The 18426-nt window shown below is 38.3% G+C and overlaps 1 protein-coding gene across 7 annotated transcripts in view; it reads right to left on the bottom strand.

Moving 5' to 3' along the window:
• The window catches only part of Epsti1 (epithelial stromal interaction 1), a 97529-nt gene extending 79618 nt beyond the window's left edge, over positions 1-17911 (bottom strand). For 2 of the 7 annotated variants that reach the window (XM_046454170.2, XM_046454171.2), the window contains exon 1: positions 11105-11401. In XM_046454170.2, the coding sequence (XP_046310126.1) occupies positions 11105-11274 (170 nt within the window). In that variant the 5' untranslated portion in view covers positions 11275-11401. Of the gene's footprint in view, positions 1-11104; positions 11407-17832 lie in introns of those variants that run through there. The other 5 variants (XM_046454173.2, XM_046454174.2, XM_046454175.2 and 2 more) reach the window with 5 other exon arrangements.
• Between the last annotated feature and the right edge of the window lie 515 nt (positions 17912-18426).

The following is an 18426-nucleotide window of genomic DNA, read 5'->3' as shown; positions in this document are numbered from 1 at the left end:
ATATATAAATAAATTATATATATACACACACATATATAGATAGATATCAAACTGTGCATTTAAAAATGAATTTTTCATTTCAAATTTTGAAAGAAATATAGAAGAAAATGCAAAAACCTTTTTTTGAACATTTAAGTCACTCATAATCTCACCTCATAAATTATGGTTTTATTTGGGCAAATTTCCAACCAATCGATGTTTCTATATAGTATATTAGTTTGCAATCATATTTTAAGTACAATTGCATATCTTGCTTCCATTTGTAAGTGGTTTCTCTAATTATACATATAACACGCTTAATACTAAATGGCTATATGGTGTTTCACAATATGTATGTACTATAATATAACCAATTTCAGTTTTTCAAATATTCACTATTATTAATACTCCTGCAGGATGTACAAAGCAAAAAGCTTTGCACAGACCATTATCCAGGAGAAAATTCTTATAGTTCTCCGAAGCTATTCAGGGAGTATGAACTGCATTTAAATTTTTCTTCCTTAGATATCCTATTTGCATTTCCAAAGTCCAAAAGATAGCTTGATCATATTATTTATTTCCACTTATGCCTGACTCGCCTCAATTCTTAAACTAGAAGAGATGCTGGTCCTTCCCAAAATTCCTTCTCACTTCCTCCTTACTAACAGCACTCCTGTATTACTCAGGCTGATGATGTGACCAATTAAAAGACTGTAGTCTTCAATCTTTATAGCTAGGTGTAAAAATGTGGTTAAGTTTAGGACACTAAGATGTAAGTGGAAGCCATTAAAAGGAATTTATTTAAAAGTCCTTTTAATTGAAGATAGATAAGAAAAGCTTTTTTGTTGCTTTCCCCCTTCCTGAAAGGCTAAAGTGGTAACTAAGTTCTCAAACAGCTATCTTGGTCAATGTGGCATCTTGAATATGGAAGTTATACATAAGGATTTCATCAGAGAAAGAAGAAGTCTGGCCCTCTGTAAAATCACCTATTAATACTAATCTATGCCACACTGCCTGGCTTCAAACCCTAATTCTCCTACTTCCTAATTACATATTTTGAACAAATTAATTTTTCTATTTTTCAACTGTAAAGTGGGGATAACAACTATCTACCTAATAAGGTATGCATATAAAGTGCTTAGAACAATACTGTAAAATAACAAGTGTTCTGATTGCCTGTTATTTGTACTGTATCATCCCTGTACTAATCTAACTTCAGATTTATTTTATAGGAAGGACATAAAGCCTGTGTAAGATGACTACGGAGAACACCTACTTTATATGTAATGATGACACCTATTTTATTGTATATAATAGAATCACTAGTACACCTTTTCATGCTTGATTTAATCACTTTGCTTCATCTTTACACATATAAATGTATACATGTATATGTAGACATATGTGCATCTATATATAGGTGTATATATATGTTTTTATTTTAGTTTTTCCATTTTTTTTTTACATACATCCATAGTTCTGACTCTTCCCTCTAATGTCAAAATCCTGCTCTTCTCTAAATTCAGTATCCTGATTCCTAAGTCTTGTCCTATGTCATAGGAGTAATAAGATCTAGTCCATGAAACAAAGTGGTATTGATAGTATCTCTTTTAAAGAGCTATCCTTCCTTTTCAAATGGTAGCATAATTCTGAGTCCAGACTTTGTTCTTCAACATATTGAAATATACCTACAGTGAAGGAAGCATTCAGCTCCATGACAAACCATGTCTTAAGTTTTCCAGTTTCTAAAAGAGAAAATGAGAAAAGGGGGCAGATATTACCCAGAACTATTTTTTCTCCAACTTTGTAATCTCAAATTTTAAGCCTAACAAGCAAAATTTAAATATTAGTAAACTGAACAGCCATTAACAAGTATTGACTTGTATTTACCAATTTGTTAATGTCTTACACATTTTTTTCTCACCTAATTTTTTTTCTGAGCTATATGAAAGTAAGTTCGGGGTCATAACATATCGTCCCCAAATACTTTAGCTTGTATTTCCAAAGAGCAACGACATTCTCCTACTTATCCATAATAACATTATCACACCCAAGGAACTTAATATTAATACAGCATTACCTACTTATATTCAAATTTCCAAATCCTTTCAATTTCAATATTCCTCACTATGCCCACCACATAATGGATCCCATTATGGGTTATGCATGTCTGTAGACTCATGATCTAAGACAATTTCTTTGATTTTTTTCTTCCTTTCATGACTGACATTTTGGAAGGGTCCCACTAAATCATCTTCTAGAAGCCTCACAATCTGGATTTAAGGAAATTCTTTTTCCTCATGATTAAACATTTTTAGAGGGATGACATAGGAGATATTATCCAAGATTCCACTGTAAGGACAAGGGTTGTTTCCTTGTACAACTAAGAAATAAAGCAATGTGAAAAACAGTTATCTGCCTATGTGGTAGATAGCAATCACATTTTAAAATAAAGATTAGAAAGAATGTCTTCTGCATATTACTTTCTCTTGGCTGTAGAAACCAAAGGGCATAAGGGGTCTAAGATTTTCTACTTGGCTTAAGGAGTCAAAGAAAGCAACCTACACCTAAAAATAAAGATCTCTTTATACTAAAAAGGATTTAAACACTTCAAGTGTAAATAGCCTTTAAAATGTTTATTTCTAGTCAGAATTACAGGGAACTTTCACGTTCTATATTATTTTGGACATGTGTGAGATTTTTAACAAGCAGGTATTTTACATTCAAATATGTTCTGTTATAATCAGGAAAAAGTAGTTCAAAGATTTTTTTAATGGGGAAATATTTGAAGTAAGTATTTCTTAAGAAAGGGGCTCAGATATTCTTACAAGATTAGGTAGAATGATGTGTCTGCTCTCACTAATACCTTATTAAAACAAACACTGGACAATACTAGCCCTTGAATTTTAATGATGGTAAATGTCTTCAGTTTTTCTACAGGACTTTAATGGATTGCCTTTTAAGTCTTCATATTTGGTGTGTGGATGTGTGGGGGGATTACAAACATTACAGAACAAAGAAAACACCATCAGCTGATGCTCTAATGTAGAACAGACTCTTCAAAGGCAGTCTTCTCCCTTTGATTATTTCTCTTTTCTCTTAAGCTTTTGTTTCAGATTCAAATATGTTCTGAGTAGATGCAATTAACCTTAACAATATGTATAACCTTACAGCACTCTACTGACTTTGAAGTAAGTAACCTTACTGTGTAATTGAACTAAGTCTCATTTTTTCCCTCATTTCTTCCCTGCTTCTACTGATCATTATAGGTATTATGTATTTTCAAGCTTTCATCATCCTGTTGATTTATTGTTTCACTGTTTCAGCTGTCAAAGACTTTTTGAAAAATGTCCATTCATTTTTGACGATACTGTATTTGAACAAAAATGATTGCTCCCCAAGACTTGGCAGACTGCAAATGCATACCATACTGGGGAGAAAAGTTGAAAATTCATTCTAAACAGGACCATAATTTCTACCCTCCTGCATAAACAGGAAGGTAAATTTGATTTAATCAAACTAAAATGTCTTTTCTCTCCATCCACTCAATCTCTTCTGCCACGTATAGAACTATGCTTTTCAAACTGTAGGTGGTAACCCACTAATGGGTTATGAAATCAATTCAATAGATTTATTTTTAATGAACAACAATAGAAAATGTCAGAGTGCATCACATGTACCAAGAGTGAGAATTGTTTTGTGAAATTTTTTTGCAGTTATATATACCCTCGTATATACTCAAGCACATACTAGGTCATGATGTCAAATGAATTGCTCACAGTAGGCTATGGTGAGGAGTCTGAAAAATTACTGCAAGATACTATGTGGTTGAGGTTGCTCAGAAACAGTGACAGTGAAAGAACTGATCAAGCAGGAGCTCTCTGTTATTTGTGGGAAATAGCAGAAAAGAAGATCCCCACAGAAACTTAGCTCTTGCAAGCTACTTTTCTATCTAAATCATTTTAAAGCTGCGTTGGCACCTTGGCATTTGAGCACACAGCAGAGACAGGAAGATCTCTCTGACCTTCCCTATCACTCATCTCTTGAAGGGGGCCAGAATGTCAGAATTCTCTGACATTTCTCTAAAGCCGGTCATTTCAGAGCAATCCTCCCTATACCCAGAGGAAAAGAGGAAATGAATGAAGGCAGAGAGACAAAAGAAGAATCTGACATTTAGGCTTGCTGAGATTCCCCAGTTTATTACCATTAAACAAAAGGAAGTTATTATTATACCCCCTTCGACCAATCATACCTCTACATGAGAGTCGACCTTTCATCAGTTCCAAGCATAAAAATAAGGTTTATATGTTTCTTTGGGTCTTCATTTCTGAAGGCTCCCAGCTCATACAAAATTTACATTAGGGGCTGGGGTGTGGCTCAGTGGTAGAGTGTTCGCCTAGCACGAGTGAGACACTGGGTTCAATCCTCAACATCACATAAAAACAAATAAATAAAATAGTTATTGTATCCATCTACAATTTTAAAAAATTTAAAAATTGACATTAAATAAATGTGTCTGCTTTCCACTTGTTAATTTGTCTTTTGTTATAGGAGTCTCAAACATGATGCTAGGGATGAATAAAGAAAGAGATCTTTTTTCCCCTACAGTCATTAATAAACTTCATATTACTGTTCCTATATTAACACTCTCTTTCTCTTCTTGATGTGAAAATAAAACAATAAGACATCAGCTAGCTACAGTATCACTCTTTCCTCCAGCTCTAATAGACATGAACAAGACTTTGGTAGACAGAGTTAGGTTTGAGTACTGACTCTATGAATAAGAAAAGCAATGAGAACGTTTTCTCTTCCTCAACTTGTGTGAAATGGCAAAGTGTTTATTGTAAAGATAAAATTCAATAATGTATGTAACATACTTAGCTCAGGGTCTAGCACACAGTTAAACATTTGAGATACATGAAGTACTGATTGTTATTTTGTTTATTTTGGATTTTCAGAGATCCTCAGTTTAACTATTCTAAGCACAACTAATTTACTTTATACTACCACAGAGTTACAATGCTTTGTTACATTTATCATTTCAAAAATAAGTTAAATAGGCAGGGCACTACTAATTAGTTAGGTATTAGATTTGGTAATTGTCAAGACCCCTACTCAGTTTATAGAACCATATCATTATATCATTAGGGGTTAAATACTATCTGTTACTTTACAAAACTTCCTGAATGCTTATGAGCCTTGTCTAGGGATTGAGTTAAATAATTCCCCAGTGAAAAACCACCTATATTGAGCCATCAGGAAGATTACTCATTAGCATCAATCACAGATCTTCTCTTCCGATGGACTATTATTTCATAACACTGAAAGGAATGCCAGCATTATCCAGTTCTTCATCTCCAGGAAGGAGTAATAAGCCGATGCTTTCATGCCATTTAGCATCTATGGGCAAAAGCCCATTTCCTCATAATCATATGGAGAGAGGAAATTGAAATCTGGAGTGCTGCGGTGAGGAAGAAATAGTGAAAGCAGTTCTCATGGATACAAATAACTCTGCAAAAACTTGCACTTGATTTAACCCATTAAGTCACAAGTTTTCAATTCTGTTACTATTTCAATGAAACTGACACAGGTGCATTAAAATGGGTTGGAAGTCATAATTTATAGCTTATATATTAACTAATATTATTATACAGTTGCATGTTATACACCATATTTAAGTTTTATAGGAGTTCCACATCTAGGGCCATGAGACAAAATGTGCTAAGATGATTTTTCCATAACAAGTTCAGATGTAACAAGGTGAGTCAAGAATAATTTAAGTTCTGTTTTAGATGGTAAAAACCATACTTCAATGTTTCAATATATAAAAAAATAAATATTAAAACTTAATGACCTCATTAACATATATTCCACCTTATATTTCATCTTACAAAATGCAAAACAAACACAATGCTTTTTAAAGACAGAAAAAGAGAAATAAGGAATTGGCCATTCATAAGTGCTCTTACCAAGCTGTCCTTTAATCTCCCCCTCATCTCCTTTGAAAGTTTGGGAATAAAGGGAAGGAAAAGTTTCAGTTCCATGGGTTATTTCCTTCCCCCCAAGCAGAGCTGGGGAATATCCCCTAGTCCCCAAGGGAAGAAATGAAAAAAAAAAAAAGAGTGGGTTTCCTGAATATGCACAGATAGTATGCCAACAATGGACATAGAGAGTCCACACTATTGTGATTTGGTTATGGTGTATCCCAGAGACTGTGCCACTTTGAGCCCTCTGAGGAGGTGACACCAAGATGGGGTTAGACAAGCAAGAGATGGACTAGGGGAGTGCCTGTGGAGGATAAAAGGGGAAGAAGCAGGCATAGGCAGGAAAGCCTGAGAACAAGAGAAGGGCTGAGAGGAAGGAAGAAAGGGTGAGTAGAAAGAGCCTCAGAGAGGGGGGATAGTAGAGGATAGGAAAGGCAGCAGAATACAACAGACACTAGTATGGCAATATGTAAATCAATGGATGTGTAACTGATGTGATTCTGCAATTTGTATACGGGGTAAAAATGGGAGTTCATAACCCACTTGAATCAAAGTGTGAAATATGATATATCAAGAACTACGTAATGTTTTGAACAACCAACAATAAAAAAATTAAAAAAAAAAAAGAAAAGAAAGAGCCTCAGAGTGCTACACAGTTCTTAGAAAGTCTTGGCCGGGCCAGGCATGATGGCGCACTCCTGTAATCCCAGCAGCTTTGGAGGCTAAGGCAGGAGGATCACCAGTTCAAAAACCAGCCTCAACTAAAGCGAGGTGCTAAGCAACTCAGTGAGACCCTGTCTCTAAATAAAATAGAAAACAGGGCTGGGAATGTGGCTCAATTGTAGAGTGACCTTGAGTTCAATCCCCAGTACAAAAAAAGAAAGTGGGCTGGGGTTGTGGCTCAGCTGTAGAGCGCTCGGCTAGCACAGGTGGGACCCAGGTTTGATCCTCAGCACCACATAAAAATAAAGGCATTGTGTTGTGTCCATATACACCTAAAAAAAATAAATATTAAAAAAAAAGTGTTGGCTGGGTTAGTAAGGAGTCAGGCTGGCACTAGAACCTGTGATGCCCAGACCCGGCTGGGAAGATGGCAGCATAAGTAAGCACTGGGGCCAAGGGTGTGACAGAGGCAAAAGGCAGCAGCTGGGGATGTCAACTGACTCTATTCCCCACAGTTAAGTTCTCTTGAAGGAGAAGATCTGAATGACAAGTTTCTCTGACTGCCACAGAGGCCATATAAACTCTTATTTAAAAAAAAAAAAATACATAATCATTGTCCCCTAGGCCAGCATCAAGCTCCCTAAACCCTCAGAATTCTGAGTGACCATTAATTTTTGTATGCTAATGAAAGGACTCATGGTGGGGATCTCTGGATATTTTGGGGATGGAGGCTGGTGGCCAGGAAAACCAACTATGTGATTAAACAGTTAAAACTTCCAGCCCCTAACCCAATCTCTGAGCAGGTAACAGGGGTAGAGATTGAGTTCAGCCACTAATGGCCAGTGATTTGGGTAATTACACCTATATAATGAAGCTTCTACAATTCTTGAGACCCCACGTTTGGGGAGCTCCCAGTTGGCAAATGCATCAAGGTGCTGGGTGGGTGGCCTACCCAGACTGGACACAGACACGGTCTGCACAGCACCCTTCATCTTTGCCTCTGGTACCTTGCTCTTTTCTCTTCCACTTGGCCATTTCTCAGTTGGATCCTTTATAATGAAACTGTAATTCTAAGTCTAGTGGTTTCTGTGAGCTCTGATTCATTTTAGTGAATTATCAAAACTGGGGGAAGGGAAAGGTTATGGGAAATCCCCAAATTTGCAATCTATCGGCTGACAACTGCATTTGCAGCTGGTGTCTGAAGTCTGAATTGGGGGCAGTCTTGTGGGCTGAACCCTAAGTTTGTGGAAACTGCACTAACACTGGGCAGTTGAGGTCAGAATTGGATAGAACTATAGGATACACAGTGGTGCCAGAATTTAGCTGGTGTTGAAATGACATATTTGGTGTCACACACACACACACACACACACACACACACTCCTTCTCATCCTGTAGGTTGCAGCTCAGGCATGACTTCTTAGGAAAGAATTTCCTGCTGCCAAGACTAGTTCAGACCCTGGCTTTCCTTTATACCACACATAAAGATTATTCATGTAATTACCTTATAATGTCTGCCCCATCAATTAGACAGTGAGTTTCATAAGGTCTTTTTTGTTGAATGGTTATTTATTCCTATGCTTAAAATTATCGAGAGCGAAAGATCCTCTTATTATAGGGCTGTTGTGAGGACTGAGTATGTGAAATGCATCATTACACAGTAAGCACTACATAAGGATTTGCTGCTATTATTGCTCATCTTTAAGTCTCTACAGTACTCAATATAAAGCCAGCCACAAATATGTTAAGGTAAACTAAATCTATATATAAATTATGTTAAAGGTAACTGCAGTAAAATTCTACATTATGGTTTCATTTTCAAAATACCTTTTTATTTCCTTCAGACAACATCAAGCTAAAGGACCACATCCTGCTATGATAATAGACAAGTATTGGAATGAAGTGAAACCTCTATTACTAGGACAGGCAAGAGCCTATTGCCCAGAATGGGGTAAAAATCAAGTTAAAACCCCATGTCTTTGACTCTATCTAGATGTGATGAGTGAAAGATATATACAAGCAAGCAAAATATTGGAGGGGAAGATAAATGATCACTTTGAATTAGAAGTTTATATAAGCTTTTTTTTTCTAAATCTGTGTGAATATGAAATTTAGGGACATAATCATCAGGTAAAAATAACTGGGAAAACAATATGAATTAGTAAATACTTATAATTACTTAAATTCAAATATCATCAAGAACCTAAGCTTGCCTGATAGTCTATCAGAGGTCCTCAGGAATCATCAGTTTTAACAGACTGCCATCAATTTTTGTATATATATAAGTAGATGTTCTAAATGGGTGTTGTTTTTTTTTTTTCAAAACACAGTCATTCTATTTAAGGGTGACAGCATAGTACTTGGTCAAAATACATTTGTTAAATAAAGTCAAGGCTATAAGCTCCTAATATTTACTGAACATTTTCTTGAAGGTTAGTGTTATTTCAAGTAATGAGAAAACTGAGGCATAAAGCATCTATTCATCTCAGAAAGCAAATAATGACAGAATCAGAACTTGAACCCAAAGTCACCTAGCATCAAAGCCCATGTTACTAATCCTGACATGGGGCTCCTCAAATGAATGCATACAAGACTAAATTTCAACCCACTATCATAAAAGTAAGTTCATACTGTGGATGAACTGAATTTCACTATTAAAGCACTTTATCCTCTCTAAATTGCTTCCGATTTCTCTCTTACCCCAAAATAAAACCCTAACTTTTTACTGTTGTTGATTTTACTGAGATGTTATTTGTCACTCAACTATTCTCCTTTATTTCCCACTTCCATTAAAGGAGTCAACTAAGAAAATGGATATAAGTAAGTAATGGAGACATAAGAAAAATCCAGAGTGGCCCAAACAGGATTTTAGATACTAAGCACCTAAAAACGAATATACCCTGTCATGCTGTGCTTACCGCAACTAAGTCACATGGAAAAAGAAAAAAATTGAGAGATAATTGAAGTCTTCCAGGAATTTCTCTAATGGTCTATTTGCAAATCTTCTTAGAAATAGTATGCAATGAAGTCTTCAGGGTACTGAATCCTGGATAACTAATCAGAAAATTGCCCCTTTCTGAGCAATTTTGTCCAGCAAGATTCTGAAGTAAATCAAATAAGAAAACAGCTACAATTGCTAATGCTTATGATACAAGCATACAAATGGTTGTATCTAAATAGATACTTTTTAATAGAAAAATATCATGTAAATTATTTTATCATTAACCACTCATGGACATGAGACCACATATCCATGACCTCAACTGATATTAAATGTGGCAACTCATAGTCAGTAGGTTACATGTAATTAATGAGCTTCTATTATAACAAGATGCCAATTATCCTGAGAAGAGAAATTCAGCAATCTCTAATTGACGTACAGATGATCCACCCCATCTTAGGGTAACCCTAAGGTGAATAATGCTAAAGCCCTGATACTTTCAGAATTCAAGGGATGAAAGAAATTCTATTTATTGGTCATAAGGTTATAACTACTCCTTAGCAACCAATGTCTGTCTTTCATCTGAAAAAGAAGTAACTGAAAAGGAAGAAACTGCACATGAGACTGAACAGTTACAATTCAGAGGCAGCACTTCAAAGATAGTAATGTATTTACAAACTGTAGGGTAGTGTGAAAGGAGCTCCCTCCATTGGGTGGAAGAAGAGGATAGATGACCCCCCAGCATACTAAATGTGTCCAGGATCCTGCAGTCCCTGAACCAAAGACTAAGAATAAATGCCACTTATCTGTCCCTGCTCAGGGCACATTTCACCTGCAATCCTCACTCTTAGCCCCACTCTTCTGCTCCCAGGAGGCTCCTCTATGCGGGCGTCTGGTTGGGATGAAAGCTTGCTCCCCAGGGCAACATCTGGATCCTCTCTGTGCTCTATATCACAGTCCTTCCTGGTCCTTACCCTGACATCTGACTGGTGATTCCATTTACAGCACAATAGTTTTACACAATTAGGGGATACTTATTTTCATACCTAGTTGGAGTATAAATACTTAAGACAATTGAAAAATTAATAAGAGATTTCTCCACACCCATCCCTTTCACCTCTGTAGCCAGTCACAAACAGTAAAACCGTGTCTATGTCTTTTTATTTTTGTTTTTAGTAATGGGGATGGGGGGAGGGGAGGTGCGCTCTCCCACTGAGCTACATCCCCAGCCCATTTTATGTTATTTTTAATTTATCATAGTAAGACAGGGTTTCTGCTAGGTTGCTGAGGCTGGCCTAAAAGGATGTTCTTAAAAGAAGAGTGGGGCGGGGTTGGGATATTCAGTAAAGGACCACAAACTGGCTGATTGGAGTAGGATAAGGTAATTCCTGGATGTTTTCATTTATGCAAATTTTTTTCATTCTCTCAAAAACTCTGTTATTGGGCCCCTATGCTTTTGGGCTCCAAAGACTACGACGGTGCCTGCTAGCACGCTTGCCGGGGTCCCACCCGCCAACACAGGTGGTTAAATACTTACCTCCCCTGGCCCGCGTGGCCCAGGCTCTCCCGCGAAGGGGCCCCAGGGGCCGCCTCCACACCCTGTCTCTGGCTTTGCAAGGGACCCAGCTCCCCGCGCCCGCCACTGGGGTCCTGGGAGGCAGGGGTGGCGCCGAGCCTGGAGCCCACCACTTTACTGCGGGTGTACATGGTTCAGAGCCCGCGGTCCTGGTCCGGGGCCGCCGCGCTGCGGGAGGGATGCAGGCTGGGACGCTGGGCGAGTCTCGAGAGGGGATTCCAAAGAGCAGAGGCAGCGGTTTTAACAGCTGAGTTTCGATTTCTCCCTACTAGCCACAGGTTGCGCCCGCCCGGGAGAATTTCCCCATTTATGCTCCTCCCAGGCGCCCTCTGACCTTAGTGCAGGTTTAACAGCTGGGCCGCGACCCCACCCCAACACGCCCTGAGCTAACTGTCCCAGCTGCAGGTGAGTTGGCTTAAGGTCTCACAACCACCTGAGAGCTGAGAAGGATCCTTAGGATCCACCGGACACTTGTGAGGGAGGAGCCTCAAAGCGACTGGGTACTTTAGAATGGTTTAACAGGTAACCCTAATTGGGGTCAATGTTAGATGTTTGAAACTGTGAACAATATTATCTTGAGATTCCAGTTACAACTGCTGTTTGGTTGTTGCAAGGAAGGTCCTTTCTAGTTAGAGGAAATGGAAAGTGAAATCAAAAGAAAAATGGTAATAAAACCCATGGAGCTAAAGAAGCAAGCTGAGGACTACATAGAGTTGATTCTCTAGATAACCTTGCTGAGTAATTGACCAGATGGTCAAAAAATATTAAATATTTGCTCTGTGCTGGACAGTATGCAATGATTTCACTATGGTGTGACTTTTTTAAAAAATATGGATTTGTAAGACTGTTTTTGTAAGTCGGGGCCTACAAAACATTTTTAAAGATGCCCAGATGATTCCAATCTGTGCCAGGCTGATCACCATGGTCACAATGCTGGCTATACAAAGATGCTAGAAGGCTCTTCCTGTATTCTAGGACACTAGTAAATAAATACTAATGCCAACCGTAGTAAATGAATTATGGGCAGAAGTGTTAAGCGAGACAGAGGAAAAACCTAATTCAAGAAAAGGGACAATTAAGAGTGAGCCACAAAAGGCATGGAAGTTCACAAGAGCTGCTATGGTAGCGGCTTGGTGGCTTAAAATGCCATGGTGTGTAGTAAATTCTGCATGGTATGGTATGGTGGGAGTACCCCAGGCCTGGTCACCACGCCCCTTAGGAGCAGGACTGTCTTGCTTCATTATTGATGCTTAGAACAAAAAGGCAAATAGATCTTTGATAGCTAATGAAAGAAAGAAGAAGAAAAGGTAGTGGTAAGGGACATGGTGGGAAGAGAATCAGGTTTCCTATTTCCTAAAGTGTTAGAGCTCTATCAGAGGGCCAGAGGTTCTCAAATTGCAGTGAGCCTCAGTGTGTTAAAACTGGTATCCGCCATCTCACTCCAGTAAGATTGGCAGCCATTAGGAAGTCAAACAACAACAAGTGCTGGCGAGGATGTGGGGAAAAGGGTACACTTGTACATTGCTGGTGGGACTGCAGATTGGTGCAGCCAATTTGGAAAGCAGTATGGAGATTTCTTGGAAAGCTGGGAATGGAGCCACCATTTGACCCAGCTATTCCCCTTCTTGGTCTATTCCCTAAAGACCTAAAAAGAGCATGCTACAGGGACACTGCTACATCGATGTTCATAGCAGCACAGTTCACAATAGCAAGACTGTGGAACCAACCTAGATGCCCTTCAATAGATGAATGGATAAAAAAAATGTGGCATTTATACACAATGGAGTATTACTCTGCATTAAAAAATGACAAAATCATAGAATTTACAGGGAAATGGATGGCATTAGAGCAGATTATGCTAAGTGAAGCTAGCCAATCCCTAAAAAACAAATGCCAAATGTCTTCTTTGATATAAGGAAAGTAACTAAGAACAGAGTAGGGACGAAGAACAGGAGAAGAAGATTAACATTTAACAGGGATGAGAGGTGGGAGGGAAAGGGAGAGAGAAGGGAAATTGCACGGTAATGGAAGGAGACCCTCAGGGTTATACAGTGGAGGGGGTAGAGAGAGAGGAGGGGAGGGGAGGGGAGAGGTGGGGAGGGGGGAGGGTGGAGGATGGGAAAGGCAGCGGAGCACAACAGACACTAGTATGGCAATTTGTAAATCAATGGAGGTGTAACTGATGTGATTCTGCAATCTGTGTATGGGGTGAAGGTGGGAGTTCATAACCCACTTGAATCAAAGTGTGGAATATGATAAGTCAAGAAATTTGTAATGTTTTGAACAACCCACAATAAAAAATTAAAAAAAAAAAAAACTGGTATCTGGGCGCCAACCTAGGCATTTCTGACTCAATAGATCTGCAGTGAGGCCCAAGGATTGGCAATCCAGCAAATTTCCAGGTGATATCAATACTGCTCATCCCAGGAACTCCCTTTGGAACCCCTGCTATAGGCAATGTGGAAGGCAAAGGAGGATTTTCAAAAGGGCAGTTATATAATAATATCTACTTGAGAAAGTTAACTCCTAGCAATGTGAAAAGGAGATTGAAAAATAAGACTGAAATCAGGGAGATAAACTAAAAGCCTAGTATCATCTAGATAAGCAATACATATCTGAGCATAGGCAGTTGCACAGGAAATAGAAAGTAGGGTGTCGTGCAGGGGCTCTGATTCAGGAAACGGATTTGGGTTTCAGCAGGTAGAAGAAGATGCCAGATGCAGTTAGGATAGTAGACATGCTTTATTCAGTGGTGGCCACAGTCATTAGCTAGCCCCCAGCTTCAGCTTCAGCCCCCAGCCAGTTCCACGTTAGCCCACTTCCACAGGCCCTTTTTACATGCATGTCAAACAAAGAAGGCACATTGCCAACAGGTTAGTTAAGGGATGGGAGCACAAGCTCTCAAGTTAAGGTTTATGACCTTGATTTCTATAGCTGAATCATAGTGTTTCCGGCCTTGACTAACCATAACATAGTCAGTTCCCCACCCTGGCTGCATATTGAAAATGTAACAGCTGGGGTTGTAGCTTAGTGGCAGAACGCTTGCCTGGCACATGTGAAGCACTGGGTTCAATCCTCAGCACCACATAAAACAAATAAACAAACAAACAAAATAAAGATTTTTTAAAGAATGTAACAGCCTGCCAGAAGTCTCAGCCAGGAAGCCTAACTACAGTCATGTTGAGACCTTTCCAAATGAAAGATTTACACAGACAAAAAAAAAGAAAAAGAAAAACAAGATGCAAGGGATAATTGAACATCAGAGGCAGAAGAGGAAATGGGAGGCAGCTTTTCTAGTACTTTGAGACCAATTCTACCAGGTATGACTCTCTTAATTCTTCAGAAGTCCATCTGTATAATGTGACACAAAGTTAAGTATTCTCACCATATAGTATATGTGAACAAGAGATAATTCACATCAGTGGTTCTCAAAAGGAGTTGATTTTGCCACCAGTGACACTGAGCAATGCCTGGAGTCATTTTTTTATTGTAAAGCCTGCAAGGAGGTGGGTCTACTGGCATCTAGTGGGTAGAGGCCAGGAATGCTGCCAAACATCCTACAATGCACAGGACAGCCCCCCACAACAGATGTTATTCAGCCCCAAATATCAACACTGCTAAGGTTGGAAAATACTGACCTACATGATGGGTTTATCTTACAGTCCCAATAATTGAATGGTGGTGGTTTTTATGGTGACTTTATGGTTTTAATTTCCTGACAACTCAGGTGGCCAGATCATTTAACCATTAACCCAAAAAAGGAGCAAGTTGTAGGGAAGGTGAAAGAATTTGTTTAGGGACTGTTGGGTTTCAAGGTACCTGAGGAGAGAGAAGTATACATCTAAAGCCCAACAAAAGAGGACCAGTGAGGTCTTTATGGATGCCATCTTCTTCAAAATCATTTTTGCTGTGAAAATATCATTGGGACATTTGTGTACTACTGCAAAAAATTATTTTGGTGGTTGAATTAAATTTGAATAAGGGAAAACCCAAGTTAGAGAAAACCAGTTCTTCTAATGGATTAGTAGTAGCTATGTTTATCATACAACAACCATGTTCTACACTGAAGTTCCAAATGTGAGATGCAAGTAGAGGATAAGAGGCAAAATCTAAATTTCTAATTCTGTTCACTCCTTGTTTTATCACATTCTCAATGTGTTTAAAAACAAATAAACAAACAAAAACTACAGCCAGGCACGATGGTGCACGCCTGTAATCCCAGCAGCTTTTGAGACTGAGGCAAGAGGATCCCAAGTTTAAAACCATCCTCAGCAACTAGTGAGGCCCTAAGCAACTCAATGGGACCCTGTCTCTAGATAAAATACCAAAAAGGGCTGGGGATGTAGCTCAGTGGTTCAATCCCCAGTACCAAAAACAAAAACAAAACCCAGGTGCACGTGAGACATTGTTGCAATAGAAATCTACAGGCTCCTTTAGGATACACAAGAATGGGGGTATCTTTTTGTGTAGTGCCCATTCTCTCACCTTACATGTGCGCATTTGTGTGAGAATATGGGCTGGCTTCCTCTCTTTTGAACTCTTCTTTCTTTTTTTTTCTGCTAAACTACATGCCCAGTCCTTTTTTATTTTGAGACACAGTCTCACTAAGTTGCTGAGGGTGTCTCTAAGTTGCTGAAGCTGCCCTAGAACTTGCAATCTTGCTGCCTTAGCCTCCTGAGCTGCTGGGAATATGGGTTTGTGCCACTACACCTGTCTTTAGCTGGCTTTTTACCAAGGCTGTTATAGGATGTGTACTACTGCAGAGATGTCTGGTGGAGGGATGCAGGGGTGAGTGGGAAAGGTTTGGATTTTCCATCCCTGCTTTAACCTAGCACTTAAACCTCTTATCTCTTCTTCTACATACTAATTTTCCTTTCCGTAGGAGTTCTGTGGCTTTTTAGTTTTGAAAAATCATGGTGCTAGACAGTTACCTAGGAATATGTTTTAAGGGACATGAAAAAGTTCTGAAATCTAATGAGATTTCATTATATTGCCTGAAATTTGGCCAATTTGAGATTTATTTAGGAAATGGTTTTCATTTTAAATGCAACTGCCTCAGGGAAATTAATTGTTTATTCATTTCTTTAGGTAAATGAGCAAAAGATTTTTGGTTAGGAAAGAGAGAAGCTGTGTGAAAAGAAAAGAACGATTCAAAAAAAATCTGTGTAAACAAAAGTGTAAAATGAGGTATTTTGGGAGAGTGAAGAGTCAGGAATAAGATGAGCAATTTTAGCAGCTTGGTGTGCTTTAAGAGATAAGATCAAAAAAAAAAAAAAAAACTTCCATCAGTTTAGCCTACTGCTAACATATCTTTACTTTGCAAGGACATAAATGGAAACATATATTTGATTTTAAATTAGTTACCTTAGATTGCTCCTTCATTAGCATGTATGAATAAAGAGATAGATAGATAAAGATACATAATCTCTAAGCCTTTTCTTTTCAAAAAGTGTCTCAATGAAAAATCTGTTTCTGAAAATTCTAAGTCATTCTTCCCTAAATTTGATTATTCACTGGGAAGTTAGATTAATCCAATAAATGTAGGATAGCAATTATTCTAAAGTATTTTTTTCTATTCTACCAAAGGAATTATGTAAAACTCACCTAATACTGGGCAACTCTTCATTTTGTGTGTGTTTATGTGTGTGTTTGCTTGTGTGCACATTCACACACATACATGTTTATATTATGACAATTTCCGATTTTTTAGAATATTTTCAAACTTTTCTACCACAGAACTGTGGGATGCTGCAATGGTAAATCACCATATATATCTTCATGCAAGATATATTTATAGAATAATAAGCATATACCACTTACTGTGTGAGACCCTGAAGCTGTTATTAACAAGTGGAACTCTGCTATTCTAGCTTCATGTTTGAGATCATCTAACTACTTCATTTTAAACACAAGAAAAAAGGAACTTAGAGAAGGCGAGTGACTTTCCAGGCCATGTACAAATTCGTGGCTGAGCCACAACTTGAATTTAGGCCTCCCAAATCTAGCATTTTTATGTTTTGGAAGACAATTATGACAAAATATATTTTGGCAAAATTCAGAATTTGAAATATTTCCACTTACAATTTTCCCAGTGTGCAGCTGTGTATTATTTTCCAAAACAAAAAAATTTGTAAAAGTTCCTAAACCTATTACAATTGACACTAATAAAAAACCTTAACATTCTCCTTGGTCAACCCTATAATCACATGATCAAATGATCTCTACAGTGATTGTATTTTATAAAACTTGTCCAAATTTCATGACTAGTATTAGATTTGAGTTAAAATGCCTATTTTCTGTTTTATTTTAGTTTGGGTTTTGGCTTTTTGTTTGTTTTGCAGTACTGGGGAATGAATCAAGGGAAACTATACCACTGTGTTTCATCCCACTCCCCCCACCTCTTATTTCTGAGACAGGGTCTCACTGAATTGCCCAGCCTGGCCTTGAATTTGAGATCCTCCTGCTTCAGCCTCCCAGGTCACTGAAATCAGAGACATGTGCCACCACACATGACTTAAAATGTCTATTTATAGCTAAAATAGTTAGCTTCAGAGTATAGTACAGAGTATAGAGTTCTGCTTAAGAATGGAAAGATACACATTTTTTTTTTCTGTTTTTCAGATGATGTTGAATACTGTCACTTGGGTAAAACGTGAAATGTAGAATGTGCATTAAATAATATTTCCTACCTTTTGGTGGAAACTTCCATGCTTGCAGGGGGCTGAATTCCCTCTGTAAATTTAGATCTGAGGAATAGATAGCAGCTGCCATCTCTGGGTTCCCACTCGGTGGCTGTATAGTAGCTGTCATGAGATCTCTGCTGGCTGCACCATGGAAGGAATTTCCCTTAACTTTGGGGAAATTTCAGTACACTCTGTCAGCAACATTAGCATGGAGATTCCCTGAAGGATTTCTTTTACTGTGATAAATGAATCCAACAAAATTCCCCACAGGGCTGTCCATTTTTTACCCAACATGCATGACTTTTCCAAAAAAAAAAAATTCCCCTCCTTAGGGAAGTCCTAATTTTTCTGATGTTTTAACTCCAAGCTAACAATTTGGTGAGCTTCACCATCCCTTGAAAATATCACCAAGCATTTCATACAACATGTGGTACACGGAAAAGAGTAGTAGACACAGAGGCAGAAGACCTGAACTTGAAACCTGGCAAAGACATTTGACTTTGGGACCTCTGCACTTCAGTTGCTTCATTTGTAGGATGGGAATATTGATCATAATCACCCCACCTGTCTTGTCTTTTAGGGGTTTTTAAGGGCCAAATG

The sequence above is a fragment of the Marmota monax genome, unplaced genomic scaffold (genome assembly GCF_021218885.2).
Source record: "Marmota monax isolate L192 unplaced genomic scaffold, Marmota_monax_Labrador192_F-V1.1 WCK01_AAM20220418_F8-fsc00011, whole genome shotgun sequence".
In the NCBI taxonomy this organism is placed as follows: Eukaryota; Metazoa; Chordata; class Mammalia; order Rodentia; family Sciuridae; genus Marmota; species Marmota monax.
Note: the sequence above shows the minus strand (reverse complement) of the source record. Positions and strands in the feature narration are given on the sequence as shown.